Source organism: Portunus trituberculatus, chromosome 19, assembly GCF_017591435.1.
Source record: "Portunus trituberculatus isolate SZX2019 chromosome 19, ASM1759143v1, whole genome shotgun sequence".
In the NCBI taxonomy this organism is placed as follows: Eukaryota; Metazoa; Arthropoda; class Malacostraca; order Decapoda; family Portunidae; genus Portunus; species Portunus trituberculatus.
In genome coordinates, this window is record NC_059273.1 from 10,725,938 (window position 1) to 10,742,572 (window position 16,635).

General features: G+C 40.3%; 2 protein-coding genes across 2 annotated transcripts; one reads left to right on the forward strand and one right to left on the reverse strand.

Annotated features, from left to right (window-relative positions):
- Positions 1-3,057: 3,057 nt before the first annotated feature.
- LOC123506356 (acetyl-CoA acetyltransferase, cytosolic-like) lies at positions 3,058-9,062 on the forward strand. The gene is made up of 8 exons (XM_045258386.1): positions 3,058-3,380; positions 3,994-4,115; positions 4,280-4,392; positions 4,552-4,751; positions 4,952-5,181; positions 5,272-5,463; positions 5,755-5,917; positions 6,127-9,062. Exons 1-8 carry the CDS (start codon positions 3,329-3,331, stop codon positions 6,243-6,245), a joined length of 1,191 nt encoding a protein of 396 aa, XP_045114321.1. The 5' UTR covers positions 3,058-3,328; the 3' UTR covers positions 6,246-9,062.
- Positions 9,063-11,003: 1,941 nt separating this feature from the next.
- Positions 11,004-16,472, reverse strand: LOC123506357 (protein O-glucosyltransferase 2-like). The gene is made up of 10 exons (XM_045258387.1): positions 16,020-16,472; positions 15,738-15,860; positions 15,105-15,193; positions 14,517-14,728; positions 14,261-14,401; positions 13,677-13,783; positions 12,455-12,692; positions 12,067-12,246; positions 11,686-11,805; positions 11,004-11,452 (listed from the first exon to the last, which is right to left on the reverse strand). The coding sequence occupies exons 1-10, from the start codon at positions 16,196-16,198 to the stop codon at positions 11,324-11,326; spliced, it is 1,518 nt and encodes a 505-aa protein (XP_045114322.1). The 5' UTR covers positions 16,199-16,472; the 3' UTR covers positions 11,004-11,323.
- Between the last annotated feature and the right edge of the window lie 163 nt (positions 16,473-16,635).

The window sequence follows — 16,635 nt, forward strand, 5'->3', positions numbered from 1 at the left end:
CTCAGCTAATCAACTCTTGCCTTGGAAAAGAGAGCAAAGCGTTTCTGAATACGGATACTCTGACATGTTTAGCTTTAGACTGTAGAGGTGATTAGTGAGGTTCTTACGTGCCTTGTTTCCTTTATGAAGCTGTAGAACTCTTGTCAAACTATCTCTGACACGATGTTCTCTTATGTGAACAATCTAACACAACACTAAAGCCAAGAAAACATCCTTGAAAAGTTACAAACATCCACCATTTCCACCAAACCCTGTTAGAAATTGTAGAAATATGACGGAGACACACTTCAACAATCCAATCCTACGTAAGTCTTCCTCTAAGTCTTCCACGCAGCCTAGGATCGTGACCCGTGACCACTGCCATACCTCATGACCGTCACCAGCAGGGAATAAACCGCCCGACTCAGCTTGTTGAAATACGCCGGCTTTCGTCATTTAAAAATTCTAACTATTCAGTACAATGAAACGTTTCCATATTCATTCTGCTCACTATCTAGTGATTCTATACAGCTTCAGAAACTCATATGGGAGATTAAAATAGTGAAGACCTTGGCCATTAATCTTCTGACCCCCCTCGACGGTTTCTAATGTAAATAAAATGGTCTAATCGTACACAAATCTCAAGGTAAAAATGTGTCCCAATACTGAAGGGGTTAATGTCGCCGTGGAAAGAGAGAAAGGAAAGAACAGAGAGAGAGAGAGAGAGAGAGAGAGAGAGAGAGAGAGAGAGAGAGAGAGAGAGAGAGAGAGAGAGAGAGAGAGAGAGAGCTCTTAATGTGATCATCCCGGTGACTGGAACCACACTTGCAGAAATACGAAAGGTGAAAAATCCTCCTCTTCCAACAAAATTTACGTCTTGAATACATTCTTTTTCTTTCTGCTTCTTATTATTCATCATTATCCTGCTCTCTTTCCTTCTCTCTTCGCTCCTCCTTCTCCTTATTTTTATCAATATACTGTCTATTTACCATTTACTTTTCACCACTAACAATCCAGCAACTCCCAATCCACAATCAAAGATTTATGTAAAAGATCCTAATATTTGATAGATTTGTTACTTGATATATCCTTTTGGCGCATATTAATTGATTAAGAGAGAGAGAGAGAGAGAGAGAGAGAGAGAGAGAGATCACTGAAGAGCAAAGAAATCAGCGGCACTCCTTGCGATTAAGAGAGGGACCAAAATACTTCTTCGATTACGTTGAGAGGCACTGGAGAGGACGAGGTGTGGAGGGCATCTAGAACACCTCTTGGTCTATATTCTAGAACACTATTTCAAAAGGCGCTACTTAAACGCTACACGAGTTTTATAAGTGTTTTTTTTATAGTTGTAATGACGGATTAGGATGACTATTGTATTATTAGTAGGTGTAACACTCCTTCGAACCCGGCTAATAATACATGTGGCCTTAGAAAGTAGAAAGAGAGTAGTGCTTCTGAATACGGGCCCTTGTAGCATAAGAGAAAATCGTAGCCGTGCACGGAGCAGAAGACACTGTGGGACACTCTTCTGGCGAGCCGCATAGGAGGGTGGGTTTTCAGTAGCCCGGCTGGAAGAAGGGTCCTCAAGGGCTCTCGAAGGCTCACCCGCTCACGCAGCAAGAACCGTCTAACAAAGGAGGGCCAGGCTGACCTTTACGTAAAGACACGCAGGGTATTAAGACACAAGCGTCCTTAATATTTTGGTGTTATCAAATGTGTTCGCTGCAGCATGTAAGACACGGTTCTCTTTTATAACTCCAAAGGCATGTAAGAAATTGTATAATGAAATTGGAGTCCTTAATATGTCGGTGTTATCGAATATATACGTTTGTTGCAGTTTGTAAGACACGCTTCCCTCAGGTGAACTAAGATAAAATGGAAATTGTGTTATGAAGTGGAAATTCTAAATGTTTCGAAGTTATCAGATATGTTCGTTGCAACGTGTAAGAGACATAAAAAAGGCATATTAGAAATTATGAAATACGAGGCCTAAATATTCCGATATCATCAATACTGCTCGTCAATACAAAGACGTCACCCTTCGATAAATTGACTGTTTTTTTTTTTTTCACGTAAAGAAGCCAAGAGCTGTCTGAATTAATGGTCGGTAAAAAATAACGATAAAATGTTCTGTTGTTTATTTTCCGTCCCTTAATTAAGTTAAAGACTCGTGTGTGTGTGTGTGTGTGTGTGTGTGTGTGTGTGTGTGTGTGTGTGTGTGTATGTGTGTGTGTGTGTGTGTGTGTGTGTGTGTGTGTGTGTGTGTGTGTGTGTAATTCACCATGGTCGTCTGCTGGTATGTGTGTGTGTCTGTTGTCTAAATCTAAAATAAAAACTATATGTGAGGGATATGAAATACATCTAAATGAATACCTTACACTTAAAGGAATAAGACAAACTATATTCAAGACCATTTCCATATCAAGTCATTTCCGTCACGGTGTCTGCAGGGAGTCACGTGTCTCAAGGGATCAGTAATAAAATTATCCCTCTCTGCATGTGTTTTTTCTTTGCCTCGCCCCGCCCTGCTCCTTCACTGCTTGTACTACCCCGTCCCCTTCCTCTCCCCTAACCCCTTTTAGCACAGAAGAAAGCATGGGAGTTACAGAAATTAGCATAATAGCGCTTTTGTGGCTTATCTATATGATTTCTATTGTTTATGTGTGATTATTTTAGGCATATCTTTTGCGCGCGCACACACACACACACACACACACACACACACACACACACACACACACACACACACAAAGCCGTTATTATTTTGGAAAACCCTATATTCACTAAAGGATAACAACGTATCCTTTTGTTTGTTTTTCGTAGTGCAAAGTAACTACTGTAATCTATACAATGGCCTCTAGGAAATTACTGTTAATATAAATCTCTTATGTAGTTTTACTGGGTGTTAGTTTAAATCAATGGAGAGCATAAACAACTGTTGAATTCATACTCACAGTTTGTCCTTCACTTTTTTTCTATTGCAGAGTGGCCAATTATTATGCAGTGAACCCGTTCTCGAGGTGAACCGGCAGCGGCACTCGGCGCGGCGCCACACACCGCTCCGCCCCGCCCCGCCCCGCCAGCCAGTCAACACACAGCTGATTGTGGCACCTACACGCTTCCTCAGCTCTCCACACACCCCACACCCGCGCCACACTTGAAAACTACAGCCCCAGGAGAGAGGAGGAGCACACGTGGACTCCTCAGCAAGTGTGTGAGCGGCGTCAAGGTCGAAAGGGCGAGTGTAAGAGGAGGTAGCGGTAGTGGTCACTGGTCGCGGCATTTCCTTCCATCTGCCGAGTAGCGAGTGACCCTCTTCTTCCTTCCATCCCTCCTCACTGCAGACATGGACGCCTCATCCCGCGTGGTTATTCTCTCAGCTGTCCGGACGCCCATTGGTGAGTGCTGGAAGTTCAAGTGTTAAGACAGTATAGTGGGAAGTGGAAGTGCATCTTTGGGTGATATTGCAGTAACATTAGCGCTTCCACCCCTGGGCTACGTTAGGTTTTTATTCTTTAACCTCATTAGTTTCGCTGATTAGCTTTACCTTGTTTCAGTTTTACACGAAATATTACAACATAACAATATCAAAGTATTAATGATTCAGAATATTTGAGGTGAAATTTTTTTTTGTGGCACACACAACATACACTGCCGGTTATCCCACCTATTGCCAGTTCTCATGCAGTTGTCAGGTAGAATGGTAAAAGAGAGGATAAGTATCTTGAAACCATGGTTTAGAAAGAGTCCAAGTCATAGGAAGGAGGGAATACAGAAACAGACTGGGAATTCCAAAGTTTATCAGAGATATGGATTGAGAACACAACTAGAGAGATGGAGGTGGTCAGAATAGGAATGAGAGAAAGAATGTAGTCTAGTTCAATGAAGCCGTGGGAGGAGAGGAGGCTTGAAGTTAGCAATATCAGAAGAAGCCTGAAAATAGTAGTAGGAGATATTTCCAGTCACTACACATGTAGAATATATATAACAGCTGGTGTTCTGTGGTGGCAGGTACCTTCAATGGGTCACTGTCGTCAATGGCTGCCCACGAGCTGGGAGCCGTGGTGGTGCGAGAGGCCTTGGTGCGGGCTAGAGTGCCTCCAGCAGAGGTGTCTGAGGTCTTGCTTGGACAGGTGAGGTGTGAGGCTCCAGGTGAGTGCCACATGGTAACCTCTGAGTGAAGCCTTCCTTTATTCCTTAGTTTCTTCATCTACTGTGCACTAGAATAGATATTTGTATAGTTAATGAACCATTAGCCAAAGCCAATTGTATAAGTATGATGTGTGATGTATTGCAGGTCTTGACGGCAGCTCAGGGACAAAACCCAGCAAGGCAAGCAGCCATGGAAGCAGGTGTGCCCTACACTGTACCAGCAACAAGTATCAACATGCTGTGTGGCTCAGGCCTCAGGTGAGGTGCTGCCAAATTACATTAACTTAATCTTTCTATGAAAGTATGTTAACTTAGTTAAGGTGACTTCTCAGTCTGAACAACAAACGTCCTCACTAACGGATGAGAAATTTAGATAGGTTCCTTCCTCATGACTGTACTGCATGTCTGAACTTATAGGTCAGTGGCCATGGGATACCAGGCAATCAAGACGGAGGATGCCTCTGTGGTGGTGTGTGGGGGGCAGGAAAGTATGAGCTGTGCCCCTCACTCGGTGCACATGCGTAATGGCACCAAGATGGGCTCAGCCTCCCTGGTGGACACCATGATGGTTGATGGACTCACTGATGCCTTCCACAATTGCCATATGGGCATCACAGGTAAGGTGCTACCACTTATGATCTTTACAATGGTCTCTTACTGATGGTTGCATAATTTTATTCTTGGCAACCTTCTGGTGATACTGTAGAAAGCTTAAGGAATGTGTACTTATCATTAATAATATTTGGGAGAAGGCTCTTCTAAATACATGTTTGATTATAGTAAAGAGTTGTAACTACATTTTTTTGTTACATTTCAGCTGAAAACATAGTGAAAAAGTGGAACATTACAAGGGCTCAGCAGGATGCTTTTGCTGCAAAATCCCAGCAGAAGGCAGAAGAATCTCAAAAAAGTGGACATTTTGACAAGGAAATAGTACCTGTGCTCGTGCCTGGGAAAAAAGGTCCCACAGAGGTGAAGGTGGATGAGTTCCCTCGAGCCGGCACCACTGCGGAGGGGCTAGCCAGGCTCAGGCCATGCTTCATTACTGTAAGTGTTAGTGCAGACTTGTCTCAACACCACGAGCTTCACCTGTGGCATTGAAAACTATTAAAATCTTCTAAATGTTTCTTTCCATAGGATGGCTCAGGATCTGTTACAGCTGGCAACTCCTCAGGGATCAATGATGGGGCAGCAGCCTTGGTCCTGGCAAGGGAGAGTGAGGCAAAGCAGCGTGGCCTGGAAGCAATGGCCCATATAGTGGCTTGGGCCCAGGCTGGGGTGGACCCAACCATCATGGGGACAGGACCAATTCCAGCAGTGAAGGCAGCAGTGAGTTGGAATGCTGTGGTTCTGATACTTCATTATCTACATATATTCATATATTTATGAGTTACATGACCTGAAAAAGCAGTAGTAAGGCTCTCCCTCTCCTTACAAAGTTCACTAATATATATCCCTTATCATCCACCTTGTCTATGGTTGCTTAGAACACTAACTTTTTGTACTTGAATTATACCGTTTTACTTGTCTGTGTTTTTTACATAGGAATTATACTGGCATCACTTACCTGTTTTCTTTCCTGGGAGAATGTCTTATATGTATTGTCAATTACACATACAGTTGAAGAAAGCCGAGTGGAGCATTGATGAGGTGGATCTGTGGGAGCTGAATGAAGCCTTTGCAGCACAGAGCTTGGCTGTCGTCACTGAGCTTGGTGTTGATCCTGAGAAAGTCAATATCAGTGGTGGTGCAATAGCCTTGGGTCATCCTATTGGAGCATCAGGTCAGTTCCATCCCTGCATTTTCCTCTTAGGCTTGTTTTATAACTAAGCTATTGTGTTGCCTATTCATAATTACATTCACCTTGTTTATAGATGCAATCAATGTTTTGTATAGTAAAATGAAACCTACCAGTTCTGCTTTGTGTCAGACTGGCTTAATACATGAAAAAATAAGGAACAAGGTGAACATTTTTGTTTTTCTCTGATGCAGGAGCACGGGTGCTGGTGACTCTGTTGCATTCCATGACTCGCCTGAACAAGAAGCGTGGTGTTGCTGCATTGTGTATTGGAGGTGGCATGGGCATTGCACTGTGTGTCACTCGGCCCTGATGATGGTGGTGCCTGCTGCCTCATGATGGTGAGTCTCAAGTGCATCTCAGTGGACTTGAAATGGTTCTTCCACATCTCTGAAGTAGTTTTAAGTGAGGTAATGAAGCTCAAATGTAAGTGCCTTGTATTATTTTGCTGTAAACATTGAGAATTATTTGTAGTGAGTTGTTGCAGCTACATATTTTTTGAGGTACAGTTTCCTTGTTGGTTAGTTGTTAATGTTGATGGTGGTGGAAATTTTATGAATGGTATAATGGTGTAGTAAAGTAGTTTACAATAAACTGTAGTATGTATGCTGATATTTATTCCTCATATCTTGAAACATTCCTAATTATCTTGTTTTTTTCTTGTGTTGTTAAATATTTATTCTCATTATAAAGTAAATTTTTTATATTAAATTAATTGTTGTAATTACTATTATTGTTATTAGAATACAAGATCTTTAGTGATGTGTTTATCTCAGATCTATCTTAATCGTTACTTAATCTCATTCCTATTGATTTGCATTCTTATTTTGCTAAAAGCTGATCATTGTCTGACTTTGTGCAAGGAACAGCATGCCACCATCAAGCTATAAAGATGTGCAGTGTTTCCTTCATTGATCTAATACTGATGAGGTGCCTGTGGTGAGTGGTGGTGGCTTGTGTAGTGTTAAGGAGGACAGTGGATGTCCACAGGAGATATTGTTGATTTATTTTTTCTTGATTTCTCAGTTCTACTTGTCAATGCAATGTTAACTGAACAATTATAGTTGAACTGTTAGTGTGATACTTTTGGTGCTAGCGTAAACAAATCCATTTTGTATGTTACTTTCATAATTCTTGTTAAGTTAGTCTTTATGGTTGAATTTTTTATGAAAAATCATTGGCATTTATGGAACATTTGCAGAGTGCAATTTTATATGTTGCAATTTAAAGTTAAGAGAAATTTAAATATATGACAAACCAATTAAGTGCTGTCTGGCATAAGCCGCCTCTTTATTTGGCCAGACTGTTTATTAACTAAAACTAGAAAAATATAGATACTCGATTGTTTACTTGGAGCTGCTAGCTGGGTTGTGAAATTTCTGCATGGCTAAAACAGTTTCAAAGGGGATGTTATAAATTGATCTCTTCAATTTATGGTCTATTTAGTTTGTTACAGAATTGTGTTAGGTAAAACTTAAGTGATGAGCGAACACTCCTACTATGTTGATGGTATTTTTTGTTCAAGTAACAGGAGGGAGTCCCAGAATCTTGCATAACTTTCAGTATTTTAGGTACAACATTAACTTGTCTTGAAAGGCAAAGGGAACTCATTAAGTCTTAGATTATTCATATTCAAACGTTGTAATTACAAATGTATAAGTATTTGTTTTTACAGTTACTCAAAGTTAGAGGTGATATGTGAATCACCTGTAATGACCTTATGATTTGAACAAATGAGACTACAGGGCACAGTATCGACTAAGACAAGAATGCATTGTGTCCATTTATCACTTGCATGATGCTATGCATGTACTACACTGGAATAGGTTGTGGGTTAGGAAATAAGACTATAGTTTTAAGGCTATTAATGAAGTGTGATTATCTGAGTGTGCAATCCATTTCACCAAGTCTCTTTTCTCATCACTAAGAATCGGTATTTTCTTGAGCCTGGAACTTGGTCCCCATCCTACTTATTGTGAAAATGTGCTTCACAAATGATGGTGACTACTAAGGTGTACTAGACAATCTATAATATTATCAGGTATGAACAGTATTTGCACTTGGGAATAATGTGGAGTCTAGTGTTTTTAGATATTTTCTGAATAATGAAAGAAGTCATGAATGTTACTAGGGATAAGATGTGACTATTTAAAAGCTATGACTTCCAAACATGATCATGTCATGATGAACACAATATCAAAATGTATTGACAATTCTGCAGTGATTACTAAGTGTAGATTTGTTCAAACGTTAAGTGTGGGACTCGAGTTTAGTTTTAAATATTAAAATGTAGATAAAAATTGAAAATACTAGAGGTGAAATGGGTTCATAATGCATTCAGAAGCCTTAGGAAATGTGATTATGACTAACTGATAATAACTACTATGCTTTCTTTAAGAGATGCTCTCCTGTTGATTGGTCTAAGCATTACATCTCAAAAATTATGGCAAATTCTTATCAAAATCCCCTTTTTTAATGCATTACATAATATGGTATCTTACAATCTTTTCAGTATGTGTGTCCTTGTTGCACAATTAGAGGGCACCAGTTTAGCACCTTCCACAAACACACTGCTTTATTCTACCTTTCCACTGTCAAGAGACTTTTCTTTCCTACTATTATTCTTGTTTTTAATGCCAGTGGTTCCTTATAGACCCATCATTCCACCCTCTTAAGTTCTGTCTTTCTGTTCACATTTAGTCACACTACATTACATTTTTTTTAATACTACTTTTTTCATGATCAAAACTTTCTTCTATTCAGACAAGTTGCTATGCTGTCATCCATATATGCTTTCAATGCTCTTACTCTCCCCCACCCTCCCCTTCTGTTGTCACTTGCCTCAATACTGTATTACTGACCTCTTTAAGTTAAATATGGTCATTGGTTGCAGGTCTCAGGGAGAACCTTTGACAAAGATTGGAGTATATGTAAAGGTCTGGTTGTTGTAGTGTATGATGAAAGAAGCCTTGCCTTGGTACATGTTGAGAATCCTTCATCTTGAATACTGTCTTTACTTGTGCTCCAATTTAAATTAATTTTCTAAATGGTAACTTGTTTCTTTAATAATGTAATCTGTTTCTAAGTTTAGGTTATTCTTTTGTAGTTTATTAATAAATATATGTTCCAGTGTGTTATTTACTTTAGATGATACCGGAATATCTTAAGTACAGTTGTGTCTTTCATCATATGCAACTTTCCATGAAGGTAAAATTTACTTACTGTAACTTTCAACTATCCTGCTTGAAGCCATCATGATGCTGTCTACAGAAGGACAATCCCCAAAAGGTCAGATTCTTAGAAGCTATTAGAGTAATAAATAACATCTATTCATATGGTTTATTCATATTCATTCCACTGTCAATCTCATTACCTTCAATAATACCAAATTTGTGAAGCAGAAGATGCAGGACTGCTGAGGTGCCTATTTACTATTTATGTGCAACTTCTTTATGAAGTCCCTTCTAATCAAATTGCATTACTTGGTAACTATTCAGTTTCTTAAATCTAAAATCACCGAGTTTATTTTTCACGAGGATTTTTTTTCTTTTTCATTTTCCATTGTCTTTAATAGATAAAACCTTATCTTCATTGAAGCTCTACACTACAGATTCAGATAAACAAAAGAACCTGCCTTTCTAATCTAATAATACAAAACTTTCAATTTGTAATAAACATCCTCACAATTAAAAGGCACATCAACATCTTGCACTTCTTCACACAAATCTAATAATTTCTTCACAAGTATTAAAGTTATTACAAAAGCTTTGTTCCTGAGGTCTTGTTACACTATGTTGGTAACACAATCATCATGAATAAAGACACAAATACTAAACACTACCAAAAATGCATTACTGTTCACGTACAAAAATAAAGCTTTAACTGAAATGGCTAATCTCAGGTCTGCTTCAACTTACAATACTAAATAAGTATCCCTCAATTCACTGGTTTCTTGTACAATACTGGTGGCCAAGACCATGCAGCCTTGATGCACATCAGTTGATGCTGTACAAGTTAAAAACTACCCTTATTATCTGGATGGATGCATTTTGTCAAACTCCTTAGAATTGAACTTGGAATGTTGTTTGTATATGCCTTGTCTTGCTAATCCTATTCATGGGATTAACAAAATTATGAGTCCTTTGACTATTAAGTAGCGAGTAAGTCGCAAATAGAGATTAATAAAATATAATATACAGGCAATCCCCACTTAACAAACGCTCGCACAATGAAATTTTGCTACCACGAACGTTTCCTTTTACTACCATCTGCTCGTTTAACAAACTCCAAACTCGCTTTCACAAAATTTTATCTGGGTAATTTTTTCAAAGTTTGAAAGCCCCGCCGTATCATGCAAACCGACAGGCTTTTGAATACACCAGCGCCTCTCGTGGACAAAACACGCACCACTCACTCCCTCTAGTTCAAAACAATAACAGCGTCAGCAGCAGCTTGTCTTCCCTCGCTCAACATGCCACCAAAACACCCTGCAATGTCGCCTAGCGTTGCTAAGAAGACCAGGAAGTCTCTTACTCTTGAAGTGAAGCTGGATATTATTCACAGACACGAGAGGCGAGAAAACTAATAGCATTGCTTGCCACCATGGCTTGACTCCATCTACTGTCTCTACTATTTTCAAGTCAGCACTCTATTAAGAAGGCTGGTGAGACAGTATCTTCCTTGAAAGCTAAAAGAACCACCTGAACTTGTGATTCTGCAATGAATAAAATGGAAAGCCTTGTGAAAATGTGGTACATAAGTTTTGTATGCGGTACAATGACGTGCCTTTTGTTTACATTCCACAGGTTGCTAGCTAGTGTCTTTCCCACTCCACTCTCCCTCACTTCATAAATTTAAGATCATCAACATTATAAAGTTGCTTACATACATACATTAGTGTCCATTATAATGATTTAAATTAAACTGCCTAAATGTTTAACTTTATAATTTTTACTTTCATTAAACCTTTCACTGTACTATGATGCACTCTCGCTTTGTTTACTCTCAATGGAAGTTCAAGTCAGGGGTTAAACTTGTTATAATTGGTTCGCTTAAACTTTTTTGAGGAACATAACCCATTCGTTAAGCGGGGGTTGCCTGTATATGAAAAAATACCTATTTGCAGTTGAAAGAGTATCACTAGGACCTACAACAATGAACAAAGCTCTTGGTCATCAAGGAGGCAGAAAAATAATCCCATCAATCACAAGAGCATTCTCAGGTTGAGGGTAAGCACCACTGTGGGACGGATGATAAAATGAGGATGGCATTGAACATCTGGAGGTGTAACAATGATAGACAACAGCTGCCTATTGTTCACCTGTTGTAAGTCACTCAGGCCAGGGAAGAGCTGCCACCACTCATCTTCCTCCTGTCTCTCTAAAGTTAAACTCACAACTCATCGTGACGGGCAAGACGATGGCACCGGCAAGAACCAAACCGCTTCTCGTGCTCTTCAATGGGCACATGTTCCATGCCTGGACGCACCTGCACCTTTGATGTGAGCCTCTTGCTCCATTCCTGCAATAGACAATATGGGTCTTAAGAAGGGAGAATACTGATTTCCTCTGGCAGCTTTCTGATAACTCATTGTTGGCTGTGATTCTACATCTGTGACAAATTCTCTATCAGTAAATGCCATTCCCAAGTTATTACCACATTGAGATTTATTTGCAATGGAGTTACTGACAGCTAACACTGCAACATCTGCAGTTACTGTACAGAGGGTCTTCAGGAAAGCTGTTTTGACATACCTTGAACAGGGCAGCATGGTAACAGTACACATCTTTGGGCATCAGGTTCTCCTGGGCATATTTCCTCCCATTTTCAGCAATTATCTTTACCTGATCATCATTTGCTCTTGCCCATTCAATCTGCAGAAAACAAAAAAAAAAAAAAAAAAAATAAATAAATAAATAAACAAGACACAATACACAAGACTAAAATCAACAAGAAAGAGAGAGAGAGAGAAAAAGTCCAATACCCACTTTGAATTACAGAAAGATGTTTGGCTCTAACAATCACAATTGCATCTTGACATTATGAGATTTTTATCTATCCTGAGTAAAATACCAGTGCTGCAGAATGAAAAACATTAAAGCATACCCGTAAACTTTATTCAATAGTAATCATACCTTTTCAACGAGATCTGAGAGATCCCGCTTGAAAGGAATGTAGTGGATGTTTGGTTTCAGTTCGTGGTAGAAGAACTCATAGTAAGGAGAGTCCTGCTTTAGTACCACACTGGAGCCACCCAGCAGGTAAGGCAGTCTGTAGGCAGCCACCGTTCCATCGATGCTGATCTGGTACTTGTACTGCAAAAACAAAACCTCATCACTAAAATGGACACAACTCTGCGGTGCATTTATTATGAAAGATGCAGTTTAAGCTGAAGTAAACAAGATGAGGAATTCAAACCACATTCAAACTGTAGTAAATCAATGAATATTTGCTACCAACTAATTGTTGTGCCACTATTGAACAATGATAGTTATATACAAAAAACAAAGGGTAATACTTTACATCAAAGAAGTTAAAAAAGGAAATGTGCTTTTCTTTTGGTCCATACTGCTCTTCCTCCTCTTTGAAGAAAAAGAAGTTGGTAAGGGAAGCATTGAAGAGGTGAGGGTGTGCTCGGGCCAGATCAATGAGGTCCAGACGTTCCCTGCGTGAGTCTCTGCCGCGCCAAAATGCCTTGGGCTTCTTCACACTCCAAGGTATGTCGTTGTTGGATTGAACGGACAGCATATCAAGTGTCACTCTGAAAATGAAACCATCAATGCTAAATAAGGATGCTTCAGGTCAAGTATTATACATAAAATTATACACAAACTAAAAAATGCTGATAACACACACATGGAGCCAGGTCATGATGTCATGGATTGTTCTCATCCATAATGATAGCAAAATTAAGATAACATTCTAGAATCAATGAAACTAGTATTAGAGAACAAATCCTGAGAACATTCCTCCTGCTTGCCAAACACAATAAAGAAACTTAAAACAAATGCAAGAGGATGCAATTATTTCCCACAACATCAAGCAAAGAAGCATTTCCCTTCCACAGCAGTGCCTCCATACCTTTAAAAGAAGAGGAGACAACAGCTGAGGAATGCTCCAGTGGATTAGCTAGCAAAAACATGAGGTAATGGTCACTTCATTGAACTCAAACATAAAAAAGCGTAACTACACTAAATTAATTGTAGTTTGAAAATGTCATCAACAAATTTGAAAGACACCTTGAATGATTCATGTCAGGATAAATCCACACACACAGCAACCTTTGGAACATGTGACATCCAAACATACTTTATAATTTCATGAAACTAAACTACTTAAAAGTTATGGATTCCAATGTGCTTTGAGAGGAGACAGCTAACAAGACAATTGACCAATTTTTTTTCCATTAGCCTCAACTATCCTGTTCACAATGCTAATGTTACTGGTTCCAATGATCAGTAGTCTCAGTTAAAAAGGCACATTCTAAATAATGTACACCAAATACAATGTTAGCAGCAAATACCTGATGAATGGCACTTTGTGTTACCCTGGGTAACTCAAAGTCAATGAATGAATTAATATTCCAACAATAAGAATCTTGCTATCTGAAAACTATGGGATAATGAAATTTTCCCAAAGGCCAATTATGCCTCAATGAGAACCTCTGGCTTAGTCCATTGCTGAATCAATCTAATAAGCAAGGTCATGACTTAGTGAATCTATCTACATCCTTGCAGTTGAGTACCTTCCCATCATCTCCAGAGTGGCCTCCGTCAGGTCGTAGGTTGGCATGATGATGTCTGCTGTGTCCTCAGAGCCACACCACGAGAAGATTGGCAGCAGCGGTTTTACCTGCAGTGACAAGAGACACCTGAAACCTTGATGTGTCTGACTATTTTTTTCAAATGTAGGAGATAGATCTGTTAAATGTGGCTTCTGACTCAACTTGTCGCCACTCCATTCTTAAGTGTGTTGTGTAGGTGATGAACATAGAGGGTGAGTAGTAAGAATATAATCCGACATTGAAAATAATTAATCCTGAGTGGGAATACAAGAGAAAAGGGGATGTTTAATTTCCAAAGGAGCAAATAACAATATGAATTTAATGGAGTAATAAAAAAAAAAAGATTCCATAACCAACACTTATCCTGCAATTTCCTTATGATAGCTCTGACTTTTCCTTAGGGACTGGTATCTTAGTGAGCTTTTATTTCTCCCTTTCATCACCCTTGGCCTTTAAAAACTCTAGTGGTGAGATGAATAATGGAGTGGGAAGTGGTGAAGAATTGAAGGCAGGGATACCAAGACATTGGAGAGTGATCTACACACCTTGGGATCCACCAGTGGCCAGTCACCCAGGTTGATGATGAACTCCATGTCAGGGAGGAGCATCTTACGCAACAATGACTGCAGTATGTTGTCCATGAACATGTTGAAACCGACATGCTGACCGTAACATTTCCGATACATCTGTGGCACACAAAGACAGTGGTTACAATTTCAGATATAGAGATTTATGTTTTTAGATAATTTTTTGTTACATTCTCTAAAAATACCAAAAGAATACTGAAAACATCTTACTCACTTGATTATCCTTGACGACATAATTACAGAAGCTCCGTGACCCCGCAGCATCAAAACGCTTGGCTGCTGCACTGAGGATAGCATCAAAGTCCACCTGAGGGAAGGAGGACAAGTCTCGTGTGACCTGTGGGTACTCAGCTGGACATCCCACTGCCTCCTGCCATGCTTCTATGTCACCCTCAGGGCAGTAGCAATGCTCTGAATACACTGGGTCTGAAATGAGACAGATGGACTCATTACTCACTAGTATTACCTACTTTATCTGACTGGTCTCTATTATCATACTGCACGTATGGTAGATGATAAATTACTGCCTTCTGAAGTGGTCTTTTTTTTTTTTTTTTTTTAAAGTTGGGTTTCCATATTTTGTTAGGGCTAAGATGGTGCCTCCTGAGATGACTTGGTTTTGGCGATTGAGAAATGTTACCCTGAGTGGATGCCCTTCCTATCCTCAGACTGTGATCAAGAACCCCTTGGCCCCCAAAACACATGTGGTCCCACAGTACCATAGTGGTCTCCAATTCTATATTGATGTCCTAATGATTCCTAAACTTAAAGGAGTCCCATGACACCTCTGCCTCATCCTCACCTTGTATCTTGTAGGGCGAGTCACCGACATGCTGGCCGTTGTACAGCACGTGGATGATGGTGTCCCGGCATGTCTGGTAGGTGCGGTACCTGTTCAAAAGCAGTCTTTTTTTTTTTCTTCTTTTAACACAAATACCCATTTTGCATTGGGTTGTTTTGGTTTAGGGATGGGAATTTCTTCTGCTAACCTTTCTTAACATCAGCCATAATTCATCTAACCAGGGAAACATCTTTGTTCCTTCTCTTGTTCATTAGTTCATTGTTGACAGGTAATCATGAAATCAATGTAAGTGTCCACCAAACAGCCATAGAATCCAGTTTGCCATTGACAGCTAAATTATATTTTTCAAATAATTTCAGCAAAATAACTATATTTTAGAAACATTATCACAGCCTTCAAGAATATGATGGATTTCAGCGTTAAGTATATTTGTACTGGGCGGTTTGCCTCACATCACATTCCATTGAGTGTTACAAATCCAGAGAGTTAGCTTGTCAAGTTACATGTCCTGGTAGTCAGGTCACGGCGAGGGGCTCACCTCCAGTACACATGATAACTCGAAGCAATCAGTCACACAAAATACTTGGATCACTAGTCTGCTACAACAACCTGAGAATGGAATGCCTGCCTCACCTGGCCACGTAGGTGCCATCGTAACGGTCCAGCACCTGAACCCACACCCGGCAGTAGGTGCCCTCGCTGCTCTGTCCCTCCACCTGCACCTTGAAGGAATTCGCACCCACGGATTTCTGGATTCTAGTGGAGAAGCAATGGAACCCATTACGGTTACATTAGTCTTGAGTTAAATACTCTGCACGATATAATAAATAGCTGCATAATAAAACAATACTAAATAACGGAAGTCAAGGCTCCCGGCGGCACCTGACGGGAGTGTTTTGACACTTGGCCACCTACCTGTTGCCCTTGGTGTCGTGAGATTCAATGAAGAAATACCGCGCAGGGTACACGATTTTGTGAGGTTCTAGGCCGGGCCCGTATACTTTGCTCTTCTTCGGATCTACCTTGAACTTCTTACCTCCACTGACACCCAGGGCAAGGCACAGAGCCAGGAGGAAGGCAAGCACTGCCCTCATGCCGCCGGTGTCGTCACGTCCTGCGAAATCTCTGAGCTGCGAAAATACTGGCGAGTTGGGATTCGGCGCATGCGCATGCCAAGACACAAGTTATTTCGCATTGCAGCTGCGAGAATCCTCTACTGGGAGGCCCTATGGACAGCCCGTTAGGCACTCACAGATGAGACAACTGCCCCGTATTTTCAGGAAAGCACAGGTGAGGCGGATGACCGTGCGGCGGCACCGAGAGGAGACTCCCAAGTCCCGTGGGCCGTGGCCGCCAACAGGGAACGTCACTCACTCCCCAAATAGCTACACCGAAAACTCACTAGAAACACCCGATATACACAAATCACCCCCACACACATCCAAAACTCCTAACACACATCCACACAGCTTAAAACACTCAAAATTAACCCCAGAACACACTTAAAACATGCAAATACTGAAACACATCT